We start from the raw sequence: 21,619 nt of genomic DNA, 5'->3' as shown, positions 1-21,619 counted from the left end.
ATTTTGATGAAAAGCGGGAATATCATAGCAAAATATATGCAAACGTACTGCATGAATACTTTGTCTGCTTCATTTTTCTTATAAAAACAGAACACTCAAGGGGACAGAGATGGATTTCTATTATGAACAGTTTACAATAGAAAAGACAAAGGAGCAATCCGCTAAGGAATTCTCGTCCTTCATCCAGCTCCGCTATAACATATCCCTGGTGATAAGCAAGAGAGAATATGGATAAAGGGTGACTATTTTTTTATTTTTTGACATAATCATTTATATTTTCAATGTTTCTTCACTTTCAAAACTCTTTAATCATTAATATAATATAAAACAACTATTAATAATGAAATTTCTGCAACTTTTTTTCAATGAGTCATGGATTTATTATAGAGACTCTGGATAAACACCGAATGAAATGGTGGAGAGCTAAGTATTGTCTTTCTATTGTTTCAGAAAACAATCAATCTACAAGCTTTGTCCGCAAAGGACAACTGTCATGGCGGCTCGAAGGACTCTGATTTTTAAAAATGACTAATACTCTTATTTCTAAAAAGTTTTCTAACTTTTTCTATTTGTACTTTTGCTGGCCAAAATTTTGAAAAGAAATGCTAGAGATTCACGCATCAAGTAAGTAAAATCAATTCCCCCTCGGAGGAATACTAAAAGTCTCATTTGGGAATTAGATAAGTGTGTTTTGATGAGAAATGCAATGCTACGAAAAAATCATTTTATGATTGAAGGAGAGTGAACAATAATGTCATTACTGCGGACAAGGCTTGTAAGTACATGAAAAAGTGGCAAAAATCAGTTTGATGTTACCTTAAGGGAACTTTTTTTGGTGGGAACTAATTTTGGCGAAATTGGCGAGCAAAATTGAAATTCGCCAAATTTAGTTCCTACCAAAATTATTTTTTTTAGATCATTCGCCAAATTAAGTTCTTGCAAAAATTAAAAAAAATCCTGGTCCGCCAAAATTAGTTCTCGCCAAAATTAATTCTTTTACTGTTTTGCTTAGAATTCAACAAAATTGCTCAAAATGAGGCAAAATAGAACATATTTACGCAGACATTCGCCAAAATAAGTTCCCACCAAAATTAAAGAAATTCACCATTCGCCAAAATAAGTTCTCACCAAAATTAAAAAAATCGTCGATTCGCCAAAATTAGTTCTCGCCAAAATAAAACATTTTTTTGCATCGACCGTTCGCCAAAATTAGTACTCACCAAAAAAAGTTCCCTTAAGGTATTCCAGTGTCTATGATAAATCCATGAAAGGCAGGTTTAGGAGTGACCAGGTAAAGTATGGTGAAATCACTTTTTATTAAAATTGTCTACAGAAACTTTTTTGCGAAGTCAAAAAGGTGAGCTTAAGTTTCGTAAATTGTGAAATTACTAGGAATTTCAGACATAAAACTTTCACGAATCCCTCTTTACGTAATACGTAAAAATTTAACAACTGAAAAAAATAATTTCAGGATTAATTTCTTACCTGGCAGTAAAAGGTCAAAATTGCGAAAATCGGCTTTCTCAAACTCGAATTTGGCACACAAATGTTGACTGGATTAATTTGCGAGAAAAACATTGTTTCTGGAACTTGAAAACTAAATGACGTAATAGATTTTGCGATTTTTGGACCTGCTCAAAAAAGCTTCTGTTCGTGAAAATATATACGCCTAAAGTAATTTCTTATCGTTAGCTTTATTTCTACATAAATTTACAAAGACCCTACTTAAATTTAGCGCAGATTGGAATACAAGAAATTACGCAACCGAAGATACGTTGATACGCCATGATCTTCGTCTGCATCGCTGTCAACTAAAGGGCCAAAACTGTTATTGATTACAATCATCAGGTCCTCTGGAACATTCGGTTCAATTGATGGAACAAAAACATGCTTATATTCATCTTCTTGCCGAGTATTATCAACATTTGATGATCGATCAATCCCATAATACATTGCTTCTTCCTGAAGTTTTTATCGAAAACAAAAAAAAAATGTATTAATCTTATTCCGAGCTGGTAATTTTGTTAGGTCCTTAAAACTTTAAAATTGGCTCACTAAAAAGATAGCTCTTGAAAAGAACTAACAAACTCAAATATGACATGTTTTGCTTTTGCTTTTGAAACATCATCATTATTAGAAAAAAAATAAAAAAAATTTAGGTTTCCCACTGTATTGAAGGAGTTAACAGGCCATATGAAATAGCTCAGGAATCTGTTATTGCAACTATTTGCAGCATTTCAAAAATTTTTGCGTTTAATGGTGTTTTTTTCGCCGAACTAAGATCAGCATGCCGACATCCGACAAACCCTACCCAAAACCTGTCCAGTTAAAAAAGGAGAAAATTCTACGTAAGGGCCATTTATGAACCAATTCTACCAGATTTCATTAATTTACTACTTGAAGTACCAGGAAAAGTTTTAATTGGGGTTCCTTGGCCCAGTATGACGATCTATCTATACAGACAATTCTTAAAATTGATGAATCCAAAGTATATAAGTTTTTGAAAGAGTAGGTCCTTACATATTGTTAGTTAAACAGAGTTAAAAGTTATCGTGCATCTTTCTAGATTCGTAAAAGGGGGAGCATCTTAAAATTTTAAGATTGAAAAGGTATACTATGATTTTGATATCAAATTTAGACCTACGTCAGTTTTTGGTTCCCATATTTCTTCATCTATCTTTGAGCCTGTACCAGCGATTTTATGCAGTCCAGAAATCCACAGTTGATTGGGTGTTTTGTTGTTTTCCGTACTTAGTGGGTGGTGGTTCCAACCATTGACAAATGCTTTTAAAGATTTATTGATTTTTGTAATGTAGACAAAATGCAATGCAAACAAATCTATTTCAGACGACAAGTTCAAATTTCCAGTATTCTCTAAACTGAGAAAAATTGTCTGAAATAATTTAGTAGCTCCGTGATAAACGTCAACCCACAAGCGTTCAATGCGCTGATTATGCACACTCTTGGAAGCAATAAAGCTGCCTCTCCCAAGGCCACGTAAAGGATGCATTAACATAAAACGAGGAACGTCAACGTTTTCACCACCGTGATCACCTCGAACTCTTGAAGGAAGACCGTGTATACAGATAGCTTTTTTGAAAAATTCCAATACAGTAGCAGCTTGATTATTGTTAGCACATGATAGGTAAATAATACGCCTAGAGTAGCCATCAATACACCCGTGTATAACCATCCTGTAACTAAAAACAATACATGATATCAGTATCAATTCATTATCGGTAAAACATTCCCTAACGTGTGTACCACAGTGATGCTCTTTTCCATATTATTTCGAAGCCTTATTGTACCAAGGTTGAAAAGTGTCCCTAGACACTAAAAATCAAATTTATGAAAATAAAGAAAAACGTCCAGAAAATTTAAATCAAGGAGTGCACTTTCAGCAAATACTTTATATTACAGTATATTGGATATTCTTACCTAATTAGTTTATGATTTCCATCCATGTGCCACAATGACAGAGGACCAGCGACGCGATATTTTCTTCTTAAAACTACTCTTGACTGTAATGACCGAACTATTACTCCCTCAGGATCCACTCTCCTCATTGCTTCTCGTACCCTACGTTCTTGGAGAATCAATCCTCGTGCCAACAGAAAACCCCTCATCTTCTTGTAACCAGTATTAGGATGATCCACAAGAATTTCATTTACCACTGCATCAAGTTCATCGTCTGTCATCTTGCTGAACTTATCTTTTTTGTTTAGAGTGTTTTCACTAAGCCGTCTTTAAATAGTACTGAGGCTTACCTTATCTTCGCAATATCAACATTTTTAAATCCGTTTTCAACATAATATTCAAGCACTTCAACAGGGATAAAGTATTTTGGAGGTCCGATTTCTTGTGGTACTTTTTGAACAACTTTCACGGGTTGAATTACCATTTTTTCTATTTTAAGCTCATCCTTTAGCTTATAAATACATCGATTGATTATAGAAAACTCCCGCACATTATATAGAGTTTCCAAGTCAGTCAAAATTCTTTCCGTTCTGCATAAAGTGCTAAACACACCCTCTAAGTCATCCATACTTGCGTCGGGCATTTTAATTATTGACTTTATTTGATGGAAAATCTTCTCAATGTGTTCAATGATAACGTTCAGTCCGCTCGGTTGTAACTAAAATTGAAGATAATAAGATGATAGACGAATACACTGATTTATTGTTAATTGATTTTGGTTAATCCATTAAATGCCATCAATCCGTAATTTCAAATTTTATTTTTTGATTTCTTCAAATGCGCGATCACGCCCCAAGTAAGAAAAATTTGTCGCTTCTCGATATGTTTTTTTTTCGGGTTTAGAAACAGGACGACATTATGTTTAGGAATCGGCCGATATCATATGAAGCCATGCCATTGACACTTAATGAGTTAACCAGTTCAGGCTTCTCATTGGTTGATATCAAGTTTATACCAACCTTGATCCCAGGACTATCATTGACCTAATATTTGAAGATATTTTAGGAGACTGGTGAAAAAGACAATGTAATCATAAATTCCAGTCACATATGATTAAGACACGCTACCGAAAAAAAGTTGAATAATTACATAGTATCTGTGACGTCCTGGCATGTCAAATGTATTGGTATATTGATGACCATAAACTTTTTCTTCAAGTTTCTAGCTCTTATTTTATTTCATTTTTATTTTATTAGTTGATTTTTTTACTGAAAGGGAAAAAGCAAGGAAATATAATGTTATTACTATAAAGTCCAAGCATTATGAAACAGTCTTCTGTTTTAAAAGCGACGCTAATTTCCAAACATAATCGAACCCCTCTCACCCCAAAGGACTAAAATACTAACGCACGCATTCACGGAGCGTTCTCAGAAGCTCCACAGAATAGATTTAGTTAAAAGTTCACCTTCTTTTCTCCCTGACCAAAAACGACAAATCTTTTATGTTGTGGCTGAAGAAAAATTGCACTATTCACAAACAACCCTGTCATTTTTACATTAGTGAACTGACATTTGTGGTCATAATGGTTATTTAGACGACCCATCATGGTTGGGTTCGAGTAGAAAGATTTTGAATGAAGGAGATTTCTAGATTAGCTAAAAAACATTAAATTCAAGGCACTCTGGAAAACAATTTCCTGACTTTTTAAAGATATTTCATAAATACTTCCTGGCTTTTCCAGGTTTTCCTTAAGTAATACTTTTGATGATAATCTTCGCAAAAAAGTACACATAAATAAAGAAAGATTGACACCCTGTACTTTGAACTAGCAGGAATAAAAGTCATCATTTATTTAGTCTAAATGAAAAAAGCTAAAAACTAAAGACCAGCTTTAAAGAACTTTAAAAACAAAAAATGTACATAATGTATTGTCGAACGTGCGCAACGCACTGGGCTCAACTTCAGTGGCTTCAAATTATTCATAGGCCCAATTGTAGACCCCCAGATATTTACCCAATGAACAAGTGTGCCAAATTTCAACCAAATCCGACCATTTTGGAGGGCTGTAGGCTGCTTCAAAGCTTTAGCCTCGTTTTGGCAAAAAAACTCGTCCCCAGGCCCCAAAAATCTAAATTTTTGAAAAATGCAAAAAGCACCCCCAGATATTCACCCAAGGAACAAGTGTGCAAAATTTCAGCCAGATCGAACAATTTTTGAAGTCTCCAGGCTGCCCAAAAATTTTAGCCTCGTTTTGGCGAAAAACTCGTCCCCAGGCCCCAAAAATCAAAATTTTTGAAAAATGAAAAAAGCACCCCCAGATATTCACCCAAGGAACAAGTGTGCAAAATTTCAGCCAGATCGAACAATTTTTGAAGTCTCCAGACTGCCCCAAGATTTTAGCCTCGTTTTGGCGAAAAACTCGTCCCCAGGCCCCAAAAATCAAAAATTTTGAAAAATGAAAAAAACACCCCCAGATATTCACCCAAGGAACAAGTGTGCAAAATTTCAGCCAGATCGAATAATTTTTGAAGTCTCCAGGCTGCCCCAAAGTTTTAGCTTCGTTTTGGCGAAAACTCGTCCCCAGGCCCCAAAAATCAAAAATTTTGAAAAATGAAAAAAACACCCCCAGATATTCACCCAAGGAACAAGTGTGCCAAATTTCAGCCAAATCCGACCTTTTTTGAAGTGTCCAGCCTGCCCTAAAGTTTTCGGACGGACATACATACATACATACATACATACATACAGACATACATACAGACATTCTCAGATTATAGTCGAACGTGCGCAACGCACTGGGCTCAACTTCAGTGGCTTCAAATTATTCATAGGCCTAATTGTAGACCCCCAGATATTTACCCAATGAACAAGTGTGCCAAATTTCAACCAAATCCGACCATTTTAGAGGCCTGTAGGCTGCTTCAAAGCTTTAGCCTCGTTTTGGCAAAAAAACTCGTCCCCAGGCCCCAAAAATCTAAATTTTTGAAAAATGAAAAAAACACCCCCAGATATTCACCCAAGGAACAAGTGTGCCAAATTTCAGTCAAATCCGACCTTTTTTGAAGTGTCCAGGCTGCCCCAAAGTTTTGGCCTCGTTTGGCGAAAAACTCGTCCCCAGGCCCCAAAAATCAAAATTTTCAAAAAATGAAAAAAAAGCCCCCAGATGTTCACCCAAGGAACAAGTGTGCCAAATTTCAGCCAAATCCGACCTTTTTTGAAGTGTCCAGCCTGCCCTAAAGTTTTCGGACGGACATACATACATACAGACAGACATACAGACATTCTCAGATTATAGCTCAACTGAAGTTGAGAATAGCTCAACTGAAGTTGAGAATAGCTGAAAAAAGTAAACTAAGGCGAAAATAAAAAAGTGTTTCCGAACGAAAAAAGCTCTCATGCGGCCGGCTGGAAAATATTTTTTTTGCTATTTTTGGTAACTTAACATCACTGAAACAGAACTTTAACAAAGATAACTTTTTGTAAAAACAGTATGCAGTGAGCCCTGAAATGTATCAACTACAATCGTGGCCAAAATCCCTGTCCATACACCTTTTCGACCTTTAAACCCCCTCCCCCAAGTTCAATGTTGTTTTCAAGATTATTAGCCCAGTCCCAACAACTTCCTCATCAACACTGATATTGGGGGAAGGGGTGGACAACTAGTTTTGTCCAGGATTGTACTAACGAAAGTCTGCGGCCAGCTCAGAATAATCTTTTTTTCAACCGGCCGGATTCCGGAAACTCTACATTTTTTTTATTTTCGCCAAATCTATATTTTCTACAATAAACCATCAGTAATACCTTTTGATGAAAATGTTTGCAAAAAATATACATAAAACAAAAGAAAAATTCACACCCTGTACTTTGATAGTGTATGATTTTTGTAACGGACCCTTTATCGCCCGCACATACCCATCACTCATTCTTGCCCAAGTATCCTCTTGGTTTTTAGATGGACGCAGAAAGGAATACCAGGCGGTTTTTTGAAGTCAAATGAACAAAAAAGAACGCTGTCATCTAAATTAAAAATCTAAACCTTTTAAAGAATCGTGAAATGAAAAGATCATAATTCCTATCACTTTTACTTAGGTGAAAAAATGTTAACTTAAAAAATGAACCAAGAATAATGAACGAAAGATAAACCAAATATATCAATAAAACACTTCATCTCCTATTACTTAGGAGTAATGTATGTTTTAACTTTACGGAAATATCAACGTTATACTGTAATGAACGAAAGACACGCTAAATATATCCACACAACAAATGTCAATTAAATAATGTACTAAAGATACGCTAAAAATATATTAAGTCTCGCGTCTATTCTAATAATTTCCAAAAAAATGTTGTTATAAAGTTTCGCGACTGTTCTAATAATTTCCAAAAAATGCATTGGCAAATGCGTAGTCGTAAATCTTTAAAAAATTTTCCAAGGGTGGTAGTTCTTCATCCAATGAGCCACGCGGCATTTCTATCTGGTTGGCGCAAATGTGCGCTTTAGGCGTGTAATCGATGACCTTCACCTTTATCTCTTCACCATTCTCGTCTTCTGGCGTCGATTCATCAGTCTTCTCCTCAACATTTTCCTCTTTGTCTTCATCCTTCGTCTTTTCTAGTGGTGTCTCGCGTGTCTGCTCGTTAACTTCTTTTTCTCCTTGTTCGTCTAATTTTGTTCCACTTTCAACTTCACGAACAGACTTTTTCTAAAAATCAAACATATTTAATTTGATGTACACACCTATGTACGATATACATCAATTAGATACCCGAGATTATATAGCCTTTCATTAATCACTATTTCATGATTTTTCGAATGGTAAAAAATTTTCAATTATGACGACTTTTCTTATATTGGTAGCCAATGAGACATTAATTCCATGGTTCAAACCTTTTAAATTTTGATCTTTCTCATTCAGGGAACGATGGTCAATCCCTAACTAATTTTTACAAATTGAGAAATTGAGAAAAAAAAATACACCACCGCCAGACTATAGAAGGTTTGCATTCTGCATTTTGACCTCCAGTATCTCTTTGAGCAATATAATAATTTACCTTGATAATTTTATATGTAACTGTAGAGTCAACAAATATCATTTTCAGTGGCACAGCAAAGCCCAACTCTGGCACTTCACTGCAACCGGTTATAAAACGCAGTACATGTCCAAGGGTTATTTCGCCTCTTCGCTTTGCGGCAACTTCTCTCAAATATTTGACGAAGTACGAGTATATGTTCTTTTCCCTGGGTGATCCATTAGGTTTAAAGTCCGTTTGGATGAGATTCATCAAATATCTTGGGCTCAGTTGGAAGTCAGACTTCCTGAAAAGGTGGGCCAACATGGGAAATTTTTGAAAGACGGTATGGAGGTGGAACACCTCCAGACCTCTGATCAGTTGTTTCATTGGTTCCGTAGCCTTCTCAGAATGATGAAATATCACTTCCAGCTGTTCTTCCTTAAAGAACTTTGGTGAAATCAGAGGAATGTGAAATGCCACCCTGAATGAGCAATATTCCAACCAATACACCAACCAAAAAATAGTCCTTGCTAAGATGCGCCTTTAGACCATTTTCGAAGTACTTTTCAAAGATTGCTCTGTTGATTAAACCTGTCCATTCCATGCGGACCCCACCGTTGTCTTTAGCGGTTTCTCCTATGAAATCAACCTCGAATGTGAGTTTGAAATCATCAATCTCCTCAAACTCCACAAAAGTGGAATTAATGATTGATTGCCTGTCAACAGCAATGTAATTCACCGAATCGTCCCCTTTGGGTTCGTACTGTGTGATGTCTGGGATGAACAATTGACGACCTTTAACTAATTTGGATTGTAAAAACCTTAGCATTTCAACTGGATCATGACAATTCAAATCGCACAGCTCATTCAACAACTCGTTGACAAATTTTTCAGACATATCTTCTTCTCCTATTCTAAAGACTTTTTTATTACAGCCTGGGCACAGAAAATTGTTTACAAACATCAATTCCCCCTCGACACAGCTGTAATGGTATTTACATTCACAATTTGTCACTTTCGTTACTGGTATGTATATTCCTTTCCGACAAATTGGACAAATCAAATCCCCATCAAGCGTGTCTTTTGTCCTGCAAGATAATCAAAGTAAACGGTTTTCCCTATTTAAACTGATACTAATTTAGGGGTGTTGTGTGCACTTTTGTAATTTCTGCGCACTTTTGTAATTTTTTTGCGCAGATTTGTAATTTTTGCGCACTTTTGTTGTTTTTGAGCTGCGCAGTTTTGTAATTAAGTGCCTGCGCAATTACAAAAGTGTGCACAACAGGGGTGTTAGTAACTTTTTTTAGAAAATTTATATTTTCAAGTTGGTATCGATACAAAATTAAGGGGGTGGTGTCTACTACTTTCAAATCTCGAAGTCATGTTTTGGGGCCCTGAATTGGTATCCTGACATGACCCCTTGTTCCGTCAGGCTTTGGTACAAAGTACAGAGTAGGTCTTTCCCAGTGAAACAAACCATAAAAATTAACTTACTGGCTATCAAATTCAGATCCAATGGTTGAAGTAAATGAAGTTCCAGTATATACAGTGTTCGATGCGCTGGAAAATATAGTAAAACTCTCAGTCTTACCAGTACATAATATAACATAGAGTGAAGCCAGGTCAGTACCAGTAACGTAATAAAGCACAAGTGAAGTGTGGTCTAAACCTGTCATTTATGATTGTTTCATATCCCAAAAGTTTTATGGAGGTCGAGACCCCCCTTAAGTAAAAAGATTCTCCTTACAAAACCCTTAGGCTAGGGGGTAGAAAAAATATCCCACCCGAGTCCCGCTTTAAATTGAGTCAGTCAGATATCATAATGGATGATAAAACATGGGATTGTAAAAAATTAACTTACTGGCTATCAAATTCAGATCCAATGGTTGAAATTAATGAAGTTCCAGTAGTGGGAGATCCAGTGTTCGATGCGCTGGAAAATATAGTAAAACTCTCAGTACCAGTACATAATATAACATAGAGTGAAGCCAGGTCTAAACTTGCCATTACAACTGTTTCAGATTCAGTGAGACAAATATCACGATGGATGATAAAAATTAACTTACTGGCTATCAAATTCAGATCCAATGGTTGAAATTAATGAAGTTCCAGTAGTGGGAGATCCAGTGTTCGATGTGCTGGAAAATATAAAAAACTCTCAGTCTTACCAGTACATATAAAACATAGTAAGAAGCCGGGTCTAAACCTGCCATTTATGATTGTTTCATGTCCCTCCCCTGGGCCAGGGCTTAGATTCAGTGACATTGAGTTTCAAGCCCGAAAGGCTAGAGGAGAATCTTTAACATATCTCAGGCAAGAGAAATTGAACATGGCGACGGATTATATCTAGTGGTTCCTTTGTTTTAGAGGACTACGCTTTTTGAAATATAGCGATATATTTTGGTTTCAATCCACTGTTTGTATAAAAACTACGCGCGGGCGTTTTGGATGGGAAATAGTTGGTTTCATTTTCTATTCAAGAGATTGAAATAAAATCTACAATACACTGCATTGCCTGAATATTGCGCCAGCATGAAACACCATACAGTATTCTAGGGCCCTTTTATTTCTCAATAATTTGGGAGTTACATTAGCATCAGACAGCATCCAGAAAGAACGTACCTCCACAGTGTCACCAGTCAGAATGTTGATGTTCTCTTTACTCCACTTGTACCCAATACCATGAATATTGAAACACCACATAGCAATCGTAAGTTAGATCTTTATTTCTTCATAATTCACACGAATTTTTTCGAATTTTCTTGAATTTTCTTGAGCACTTTGTGACTCCATTTATTTCACTGTATCCAAGAGTCTCTACGGGCTAGAGCGCAATGTTCAGTGAGACAAATATCACGATGGATAATAAAACAACTTACTGACTATAAGATACAGATCCACTGGTTGAAATTAATGAAGTTCCAGTATTGGTAGATACAGTGTTCAATACGCTTGAAAATATAGTATATAGTAAAACTAACAGTACCAGTACATTATATTGCAAAAAATGCAGCCAGGTCTAAGCCTGTCATTTATGGTAAAATCGTTATTTTATATATCCCTCTTTTTAAAGAATCTTTGAAACCCACACTGTTTTGAGCGATGATTTTTAATTGGAAAAACTTCAACTTCGCCTATAAAGTCACAATCTAGGAAAGATGGACCCTTTCATATTATTACGCAATGATCAGCTTGATTATAGAAAAGCAATAAAATGATCAACACACATTCATCTCAAAATTTCGAGAAATATGATTACTTCTAGCTCATAAATGTGTCTTGTCTTCTAACAGGCTATATTCTGTCAAAAACAATTTTGCATCTTTGCTCAAAGAGAAAACAACAAACTAGTGGGTCTAAAAACTAATTATCATAACCAAGAAAAACTACTGGTAACAGACAGATAGATAACAGATGATAAATTGACTTACTGACTATAAGATTCAGATCCGACGCTTGAAGTTGATGATGTAGTTAACCATACGCCAGACGATAAATCAGCTGGTGGTCTTGATAAAGTGCAAGAACTTTCAGATCTAAAAAAGAAGGAAGTAATTTTTCTTCAGTCACAAAATTTGCCAAAGAAAGGCCTCTTTTTATGAAAGAAGTTGTTCCAAAAATTGTAGTATCTTGATCATACCTGCCAAACCATAGCCAAGGTTCTAAGCTAATGGTAGAAAATATGATGTCTTCTATTAGCTTAGTTGCAAACAGACTCGGTAAAATTATGATTGCTTTTGCCGAAGACTTTTCGTATTCCCAAGGCAATAGAAAAAAAAAATGTTATCAAAGGCAAAAATGATAAATCTACGTTATTCCCATAAGCAATTAAAAATGACAAACTTTTTCTGTTGTCGTTTTGATTGCGAGAAAAAATACTGAAATCTGATTGGATGCGATCAAACGAGTCGCAACGAGAGTTGTTTGAAATCAGGCGTTTAGATAAGAGTAGAGAAACTCGTTGAACGGAAGTTATTGCGCCTGACACTCTGGCTAGCCAAAACAGGCTAAAAACAAAAACTTTATCGAAATTTTATGCACCAGTCTTTAGTGAGCACATCGTTTAAGGATGATCTGTATTCTAATAGATTCAATGACTTTCTTACTTGCAGGACTTTTGATGCTCAAGGAATCGTCTTAAGGGGATCAGCTTGTTACATTTAAAGCATGAGATGGTGTTTGACTCTTCCTCAGGGGGTGGTCATGCTCACTGGGTGACACGAACACACTACACAGTGGTGGTTTAGTTTTCCATTTTATGAAAAGTAGCTACTAGATACTAGAAGTAGCTAAAGCAGTTACCTACAGATTTGTTATGAATGCAAACAAGGGTGATGTCCGATAAATTTTGTGTAGTAGCTCCAAATATAGTGTATTAAATGCTAAAAATATGCTAATTAGGGGGAAACCTGTAAAAATTTATTTATTTTTAATAATTATTGAAATATTTTTGGAACTTCTTCAACTTTCAGGCAAAGTTTTAAAATATCATTTTATACCCTTTGTCCACTCAATCAATCTGTATTTTTTAACAAGATTCAATGAAACATAGTAAGTTGAACCAATTTTTGGTAAAACAGTCTCAGAGGGTGGTATGTGCAATTTTTTTACTGAAAAGCAGTTACTACAGATAGTAGTAACTGAATCTGTCTTGTAGTAACCCTCCTTTCTTATTACTTTTGATAACAAAAAAAGTTTGCTTATCGAAAAATTTGAAATTTGATGGAAGAAAATAAAGAGGGGACATTAAAATTTAGAACTTTGTTTTCAATGTAGTCTCGCAGAAGACTTGTTTAAACAATAAAATCAGCAAACTATACTAGAACTAAATCAATAAAACTCCATTTTCAAGCAGTTTCAAGAATATTTTTCTAAGCTTTCCCAAACTTTTAGAAACTTTAACTGAGGCATTTTTATGTAACCATATGGGGAACTGCAATATCGTCAAATAATTAGGGGAAAGCAAAAAAGAGGTGGGAATCGAAATTTTTTAAATATGGTGGGGGATAAAAAAGAGAGGAGAATCGAAAAAAATAGGATTTTTACAAGTGAGTAAATAATGTACACATAATGACACATAACATATAATAATGTACAGATTATTTTAAAGCTAACCAATTACATTTAGATACAAACCTCTTCTTTTGTAACCAATGACAAATCTAGATTTTTCTGTAATGGACGTAAATAAATCAACGATTTAGATTTAAACTTTTTACGTAACGAGTTCACGTCATACGAGTCCAAATTCATGTCTTGCAGGGGTTGACAATTTCCTCCTCTCTTGGCTTTGTGCATAGTGAAAAAACCACATTCTTTTAATCTTGGGTATGCTGAATGGATGTTTGCTACCACTTCAGCATGATTAGCGTTGCTTGGCAATGTGATCTTCTTCTTTCCTAAACCTGCGTACTCTAGTGTCATTGCCATTTGGCTTGAGGGAGTTGTGACACTAGTGACTAGTGGGAGGCATGTGTACTCCCTGGTGAAGCTGTCCTTAACGAATGGATTTGAATTCAGACCATCAGCTAAGTTGTTTCTTTTCCTTTTACGATCATTGGATATTTGTGGAAATAGGTGCCTAGAATTAGAATCAAATTATTTACCTTTTAACAAGCAATCTTTTATGGACCTACCTGGCTATCATAAGAACATGGAACAAAAGATTCTGAAGAAAAAAGAATTCTTTTCCTAAAAAATTTCTTTCTCAAAGATCAAAGTAAGTCAGAGTGTGTCTGAGTAAGAGCAAGGGGGAAAATGATCATGTGCTTATAAAACACATAAAACATTGTTAGGTTATTCAAAAAGTATGTTTGTTGCCAAACTGGCCAAAAGGGTTCAGCTATTGGCAAACATAGTTTTTGAATATCCCCAAAGTATCAGGGCTTACTTCATTTGCTCTTGCACCTTGTCCCTTTGACTCTGATCATACCTAAATAAACAGTAAGGAAATTACAAAAAAGCTTTAAAAACAGCTACTACACAGTGTAGTAACTGCTGTTTTTGGGTGGTGCCAGCCTACTAACTGCTTTTCCGCAAGAAGTTAGTAACACCACCACCCTTTCGTCCCTCACACGACTTAAGGTTTAATCTCAAAATTAATACCTTATGAAATTTAGAGTTTTACTGTGGTGGTCATCTTTGAGATTGAGATTGCCCTTTTTTCATGTAGAGGAATAGTCGATGTTTTCATATGACAAAAAGGCCAATCTCAAAGGCAGAACAGGATTGTAAGATTTCCAATTGTCCAAGACACTTATTTTGAGATTGAACCTTTAGTCATGTGAGGGACGCTTTGTACACTTAATAAAGTTAGTTCTAACTGAATTTTGGGTCAAATTTACGTACACCACCTTTGAAATGACTTTTTTCATAAAATCTAATAAAACAAAATCGAATATATAATAACTGTTTGAATTTTGAACTTTCCATTTTTCAATAGGAAATTACAACATCTTTTATCATTTTAGAATATAAAATTTCTATGGCAACTGAAAAATTGATTTTAGGTGGATTTAGTGGATTTACAGCCTGGTTTACATCAATTTAATAGTGATTTCTGAATATTCATTTAAATTAGCTTATTTAGAGGTCTAAATCAACATGCCAAGGGCTCCCAGTTTTGTGTGCCTAATTTACGGTGTTTTTGCCATCTCACTATCTTGCTCAAACGTTTTTTAGCACTCTGTGACTCTATTTATTTCATTGGTTGAATAAACCAGCTGCGCTGGAAGGTCAGCCTGAAATGCTAAAGAAAGATATGAGGATAAATTAAATTAGATGGCATTCGCTAATAGAGTGAGACGTGTTTTCTCAAGATACATCGATAGAGGAATGGAGATGAGATAATAACACTTACAATGGAATAGGAGACATAGTGTTGGAGGAACGTTCGGGAATTGTTACATTTGATACTCTAGAAGAGGATAATTTATACATGTATAATTATCAAAAATGACCTGTGATTCTTAAAGAATTTTATTCAAATCTAGTTTAAGATACTAAGACAGCTATTTACTCTAATAGTTATCTTTTTGATGGTTCCACTTGCTGAAGCTTTAATTAAACCTAAGCAGGCATTATTAGAATCACTATCAGATTGGGTTGTTTTGCAAATTTTGAGTTTCCACACAGGCCATACTTTTTCTTAGGGGTTCCAGGACTTTTTTTGAAATTTGAAATAATTGAGTCTGAGGAAAGCACCATTGACAAAAGCTCTTCATTCTAGACTCACTGTGTAAAAGAAGCAGTGTTGTTCAACATTGAACATGTTCCAGACGACCTAAAATGAAAAATTCCATTTAGTGGATAATTAAATTACAATTGATACAAACAAAGTGCTATTAATTTACTTGTTTTTGATCAGAGAAATTTCACCCAGATAATGGACAGGGGGGGGGTCGGTACTAAAATCTCAGACATCATGACATTTAGTGACGTGGTGGTATGCAAAAAAGCTCAAAAATGATTTTAGTACCATGTGCACTAAAATACCAAAAAGGGTGGTCCCTTAAAGAAATTTTTGAAAAATCTTAGTATTTTGTTCTAAAATCAGCCAAAATGGAGCATTTTTTTAACAATTTTGGAAAAAATTTGATTTTTTTTTCTCAGGAATTTTCGAAAAAATCTTCAGAAATCTTTCAGAATTTTTCCAATTTTTTAAATATTTTTTAAAAGTATTTTTATGTACAGTTTAGCACAGTTTAGTAATAAAATCATATTATTTTGCAGATTGATGCGCTAAATTCGACTAGGTTTGCAACAATGACCCCATTTTGGTAAATTTAAACCCGTAAAAGGGCAAAAAATGGGTGGTATCTATGTTAAATTGCTCAAAATAATTTTAGTACATGTGTGCTAAAATAACATTTTCGAAAAATAGGTGGGGGTATGTCAAAAATTAGCGAAAATCCTTTTAGTACTCATGTATGTCTTACATTTTAGTACTGACCCCCCCCCCTGTAATGGATACTCTTTAAAAATACGATCAAAGTGCATAAAGGGAATAGATTAATGCAGGAATAAATTAAAATGCAGAATTCATTAATGCAAATAAGGCCGGATAAATTTATGTTTTGTGGAATAAATTAGTGAAAATGAAACATTTCTTTCATACAAAATGATAGCAAAATAATGCAGAATTTATTAATGCATATGAAACAATTTTAGGAAATGCTGAATTAAATAAGGGTCGATTTATTTCCTAAGGTAGCAGTAAAAATAGATGAAATTGTCTAATTTTCTGATCCAAGAGAAACAAAATCAAGTTTAAAAATTCCTAAACATATCACATGACTGTGTATAAAATCAGCTCACGTTGTTAGGGTAGTTGAAGGTGTACTGAGGTGAGAAAAAGAAGAATATGTGATTATCTTGTATTTGGTATTCTGGGGAGCACTTAGGCAAATTAGGATAAGGGGTATGTATGGTTTGTTAATTCCAGTAGGTCCTTTCATAATTCTTTTGAGAAAAGTATCTCTTACACTTAAAAAGGAGAGATTTAACCATATTACTTGGATGTATTAATCATTTGTGGTTTTTTCTTACGCATACAAAGAGGTACAAAGGTATAATTTGGCTTTCAACCTGGACTCGTCAATTGATAATCACAGGCCACGTCAAATCTTTTCGACCAGTTGCGTTTTAAAAGGCCTATTCTGCTGCATGCTTGGACAATGAACTTCTGCCCGCATCCCCTCTGATATGATTTGATATAGCCGATAAAAAAAATTCTGGGGATGCACCCAGCCCAAGTTCATTGTTCATAAAGTAACTCACGCAGAGAATCTGCAAATTGTGACGTCATCTTGATTAGATTGTGCAACAGTTTAAGAACTTAAATCAATTGACATTATAGGGATTCCAGCATAAAAAATAAGACTTTGTCAAAGCAAACCAGTCCTCAATCCTAACCTAATAAGGATTAAGAATGCCAAAGAGCTTGAAATCAAACTTTGAAATTTTCAATTCAATATGGCTTCCACAGAGGACAGATGTCTTGAATTTGGAACTTTGGATGCCAATATCTAAGGATAGGATCACTGTTGACAACATTGACTTGAATTTTCCAAATGCTTTTCATGATAGCTCTACATGGATTAACTTTCATTTTTTATGCAGGAATCCCTTTAATACAAGTTTTCAACAAGGCTTATAATCCAAAATAAGTGAAAAAATATGGTCAACTTTAAGGGTTATATCTCCTCAAGGATTTGTCATTTTTTTAAAAGATTTTAACTTTAGGTCCTCTTGTGATTGACTGTATATCATCCCGTATATGGATCTGCTCAAAATCGATGGCTAAAAAGTCAAGCCACCAATCAACTGATGAGGAATATAGTATTCTATTGAATGATAAAGTAAACATTCTTCGTGGAACTATTTTTGGAGGAAGGGAATTTTGTGGTGATGGGTGATGTTACAAAAAATCTTCCAAATTTAGCCCCAACAAAAATTTAAACTTTTTTTATGTAATCGAAGTTGATCGTACGTGCGTTAATCCACAGTTAATCGAAGATAAATCAAAGTTGATCAAAAAATCGAATTTGATCGAACATTAAAAAATCAAAGCTGATGAATGTTAATTGAAGCTGATCGCAAGCTAATCGAAGTTGATTGAACGTTAACCGAAGCTGATTGAACGTTAATCGAAACTGATTGAACGTTAATCAAACTGGTCAAAGCCAATCCAAACCAATCGAATTTCACATGTTTTTTGGATTCAACTAGAATTCGATTAGTGTTTGATCAATTTTATTAATCGAAAAGCAATCAATCGATTGGGTTCGATTAATTATTTGATTGGTTAGATTGGCGATAGAACGGTTGATTGACATCCCCTGGCCTATTTTATTTGTTATTAAATAAAATTTATCTTTAACAATTGTTTCGATCGAAGATTCTCCCATTTCAAATTCATGCTTTTTCCTAATCTTTGTATACCTCTTTTGGTAGCAACACAAGATTTCAGAATTTGCAATATATATCCAGACGGTGTCAATCGAACGAATCGAACGCCGAATCAATTGAACGCAATCAAACACAATCGAATAATTGCAATTCGATTGTCGAACGCAATCGAATCGTAATCAAATATTACCTAGGATTTGCTGTTCGATTGCTTCGATTACATTCGATTGTATTCGATTATGTTTGATTACGCTCGATTGATTTATATTTTATTTGCTTTCGTACGATACTTAAGCGCTCGGCCGCCCACACTAAAAAGCTCTAACGGAGTGATCCAATTTAATTTTTAATCGCAATTAAACTCATCGAACGTTATTGTAATCGAACGAAATCGAATATTAATCGAGTGTAATTGAAAATCAATCGAACCAATGAAACATAGTCAACTATTAATCGAACCAATCTAACCTTACTCGAACGCAATCGAACACACTCGAATATTACCCAGGAATTGGCCGTTCGATTGAGATTCGATTACGTTCGACAATCGAATCGCAATTATTCGATCGCGTTCGATTACGTTCGATTGGTTCGATTGCGATTTTTGTTCGAAGTCGTTCGATTGACACCGTCTGGATATATTTCCAGGCGTAGTCAATCGATGAAATCGATGCGGAAAAATAATCGATAGTATTTCGATGGTAATCGATGATAATCGATAATAATTGATACGTAATCGATAGTTAATCGACGATTAATCGACGCGAAAAGTTACGTTCCATTGATTATCATCGGTTAGTATGGATTGATCAATCGATGGTCAATCGATGGTAATCGGTAATAATCGATGATAATCGACGGTAATCGATAAAACTAATCGATGATAAAAGGACGATTACACATTGATTATATACTGATTACCGTTGATGAAAATCGATTATTACTGAGTACATCGATAATCGACGTCGTCGATTGACTACGCCTGGATATATTTCCCAGAGGCTAGAGAAAAAACTCAAAAATGTAGCTACTATCGATGTTGAACAACTGAGTGTTGTTAATATAACAGTAAACTTTGTGGAAAGGGTCTAACAATGGAAGCAAAAATTTGCCCCTGAGATCTCAACAATTTCTGCAATACCCTGCAAGCTGTAGATGACTGTTGTCGTTTGTAAAAAATAAATTTTGAAGTTTAATTAAAAATTTACCCAAGTTGCTGCTTGACCTGCCCAATTTGATTTTCAATATTAGCCAGATTGGCCAGGATGCTTTCTTTGTCAAGGTTCATTTTTATGTATCTGTCTATGCAAAAAAAGAAAGAAAAAAAACAAGCATATAAGTTTTACTGTTGATTTCATGTTGTTTTTTTACAGGCCATTTTTTAGTTAGCCTCTAAAGATTTAGACTTTAGCCTCCAACCCAGTAACGGACTGTTCGCCGTCCCCAACCACGACTCTCGAAGGTTGCCGCACTGTTCGCCGCCCACAACCACAGATATCTAAGCCCGAAGGGCTAGATTTGCAACTTTAAGCTTTCTCCAGCAAAAAAAAGTGAAGCAAAAATTTGACTTTTTAAATTTCGTGCCGATGGATAGGATCTAGCATTTTAATTGTTTTCGGAGCGCGAGATCAAAAAACGTAGGCGACAAACGCTATTTCACATCTCTCAAACCGGTGAAATTGCATATTTTAGTCACATGACTCTGGTAGGAAATCCTTCCAAAGATGAGCTTCACTTTTTGATAAAAGCCGCAAATCTAGCCCTTCGGGCTTTACAGATATCTGTGCCCACAACCACGACTCTCGAAGGTCGCCGGACTGTTCGTCGCCCCCAACCACGACTCTCGAAGGTCGCCGGACTGTTCGCCGTCCCCAACCACGACTCTCGAAGGTCGCCGGACACTGTTCGCTGTCCCCAACCATGACTCTCGAAGGTCGCTGGACTGTTCGGTGGCTCTCGAAGGGCGGCGTGGGTATATTAAGTGATATTTTAAGGACCAGCTAGAAAATATTGAGAAATAGAAGACCAGAAAAAATTGAAAGAGAGGCTCCCACGAGGACGTCCTGTGCCACGACCACCTGTCCCACGACGACCTTCGAAGGACGCCGCTCCCACCCACGACGACTCTCGAGAGTCGGCACCCCTAACCACGACTTCTTGTTTTCAACCGAATTATGAGCCGAAGGTTTAACGCACGGAGCGAGGGAGATATGACGTAGCCTAGCTTGAGACGAATGTTTGGGAAATCAAAAAGACAACTTTTGTGAGAATGTTGAGTTTTGTTTATATGGCTGTTTGAGACGCACTGATCAGACGGCTGACCAATTAACTCAGAAAAATTTCAAAACAAATGAACTACGCAGCTCTGATAGTAGTAGTACTCTACCATTTTTGTTTTGATTTAATGTCGTATTTTAATGACCAAACCAGCCAGGTCAATCATTCGAGAGCTATGCATGTTAGCATCCAATGGATGCAAGTTGCCCAATCTCACGGTATATGACAGGTTCCCAAAAATTTAGATTTTTGATTATTTTGGACAATATTCAGGGTGGAAATCAGAAAATCTTTTAATTTTTCATCTACTTTTATTAATTTTTGCCACTTTTCAGGGTGAAAATGGGAAAAATTTTCAATTTTTCGTTCTGACAGAGTCCCAATTTTGCCGAAAATTCATATCTGACAGGGTCCACTTTTCAAACTCCAACGGCACATCCCTGTCGGCTGTCTAGATCAGTGCCCCACCCCTAGGTGAAAGCCTCCTATTTCAAAAGTTTTCCACCAAGCCAAGGACGTTTTAATGGGTGCATGTCAGTAGTCCGACACTTTCTAGTCCGACAGTAAAATAGTCCGAATCTGTAAAATAAATTTACAATTTAGAAGTCTTTTTTCCCGACGTCACTTTTGTCCGAAAAACGAAAGATTTTTAGAGTGTCGAATGTTGAATAAGGGTTCGTTAAATTTGACTCGTTCGTGAAGGCTTAATCCTAATAAGCTTCCCAAAATTTAAGAAAAGTCGGGTTTAGGGGTCCAACCTCAAAGTCAAAACTTTGGTTGCTTAGGGGTCACTCACATATCGATTCTTCCCACGACTAACGTCAAATTGACGCAAAGGGGTGGGTGGGTTAGAGTCTTTGACGCTAAGAAATTTCACCAGAAATATCGATTTTTAATACGTTTATTCCGTGACAAATGTTACTTTCCATATTTGTTTTCCTCCTTTTAAATACCTAAATATTCGTTCGCTTCGCTATTTTACAGAAATTTTAACCAAAACAAA

The 21,619-nt window shown here is 35.6% G+C and overlaps 2 protein-coding genes across 6 annotated transcripts; both read right to left on the bottom strand.

The window, feature by feature from the left end:
- Positions 1-244: 244 nt before the first annotated feature.
- On the bottom strand, positions 245-4,681 carry LOC136819098 (uncharacterized). The gene is made up of 4 exons (XM_067075270.1): positions 4,567-4,681; positions 3,439-4,135; positions 2,645-3,200; positions 245-1,962 (listed from the first exon to the last, which is right to left on the bottom strand). The coding sequence occupies exons 2-4, from the start codon at positions 3,696-3,698 to the stop codon at positions 1,732-1,734; spliced, it is 1,047 nt and encodes a 348-aa protein (XP_066931371.1). The 5' UTR covers positions 3,699-4,135; positions 4,567-4,681; the 3' UTR covers positions 245-1,731.
- A 3,033-nt stretch (positions 4,682-7,714) lies between these two features.
- On the bottom strand, positions 7,715-19,637 carry LOC136819071 (uncharacterized). Of its 5 annotated transcripts, XM_067075237.1 has the most exons (12): positions 19,548-19,637; positions 16,747-16,770; positions 15,665-15,712; positions 15,290-15,346; positions 14,321-14,362; positions 13,567-14,011; positions 11,862-11,966; positions 11,053-11,254; positions 10,497-10,568; positions 10,292-10,363; positions 9,925-9,990; positions 8,598-9,518 (listed from the first exon to the last, which is right to left on the bottom strand). In XM_067075237.1, exons 1-7 carry the CDS (start codon positions 19,625-19,627, stop codon positions 11,961-11,963), a joined length of 702 nt encoding a protein of 233 aa, XP_066931338.1. In that variant the 5' UTR covers positions 19,628-19,637; the 3' UTR covers positions 8,598-9,518; positions 9,925-9,990; positions 10,292-10,363; positions 10,497-10,568; positions 11,053-11,254; positions 11,862-11,960. The 5 variants fall into 5 exon arrangements, with proteins under 5 accessions (XP_066931341.1, XP_066931338.1, XP_066931339.1 ...); XM_067075238.1 differs by lacking the exon at positions 8,598-9,518 and having other exon boundaries at positions 9,924-9,990; XM_067075240.1 differs by lacking the exons at positions 13,567-14,011; positions 14,321-14,362; positions 15,290-15,346; ... (1 more) ...; positions 16,747-16,770; positions 19,548-19,637 and adding an exon at positions 7,715-8,120 and having other exon boundaries at positions 8,470-9,518; positions 11,862-11,962.
- Between the last annotated feature and the right edge of the window lie 1,982 nt (positions 19,638-21,619).

Source organism: Clytia hemisphaerica, unplaced genomic scaffold (genome assembly GCF_902728285.1).
Source record: "Clytia hemisphaerica strain Z4C2 unplaced genomic scaffold, Clytia hemisphaerica genome assembly, whole genome shotgun sequence".
NCBI classification, from domain to species: Eukaryota; Metazoa; Cnidaria; class Hydrozoa; order Leptothecata; family Clytiidae; genus Clytia; species Clytia hemisphaerica.
This window is presented reverse-complemented; position numbering and strand designations above follow the sequence as displayed.

Excerpts from the sequence above, each read along its gene's own strand:
- LOC136819098 (XM_067075270.1), bottom strand. The coding sequence starts at position 3,698 with ATGACAGACGATGAACTTGATGCAGTGGTAAATGAAATTCTTGTGGAT. Across the intron at positions 3,201-3,438 it reads GGAAATCATAAACTAATTAG|TTACAGGATGGTTATACACG; the intron begins GTAAGAATATCC and ends TATTGTTTTTAG. Across the intron at positions 1,963-2,644 it reads TATGGGAACCAAAAACTGAC|GAAGAAGCAATGTATTATGG; the intron begins GTAGGTCTAAAT and ends TAAAAACTTCAG.
- LOC136819071 (XM_067075236.1), bottom strand. The coding sequence starts at position 19,627 with ATGAACCTTGACAAAGAAAGCATCCTGGCCAATCTGGCTAATATTGAA. Across the intron at positions 15,347-15,664 it reads AACACTGCTTCTTTTACACA|AGTATCAAATGTAACAATTC; the intron begins GTGAGTCTAGAA and ends ATCCTCTTCTAG. Across the intron at positions 14,363-15,289 it reads ACTATGTCTCCTATTCCATT|GTATGATCAGAGTCAAAGGG; the intron begins GTAAGTGTTATT and ends CTGTTTATTTAG.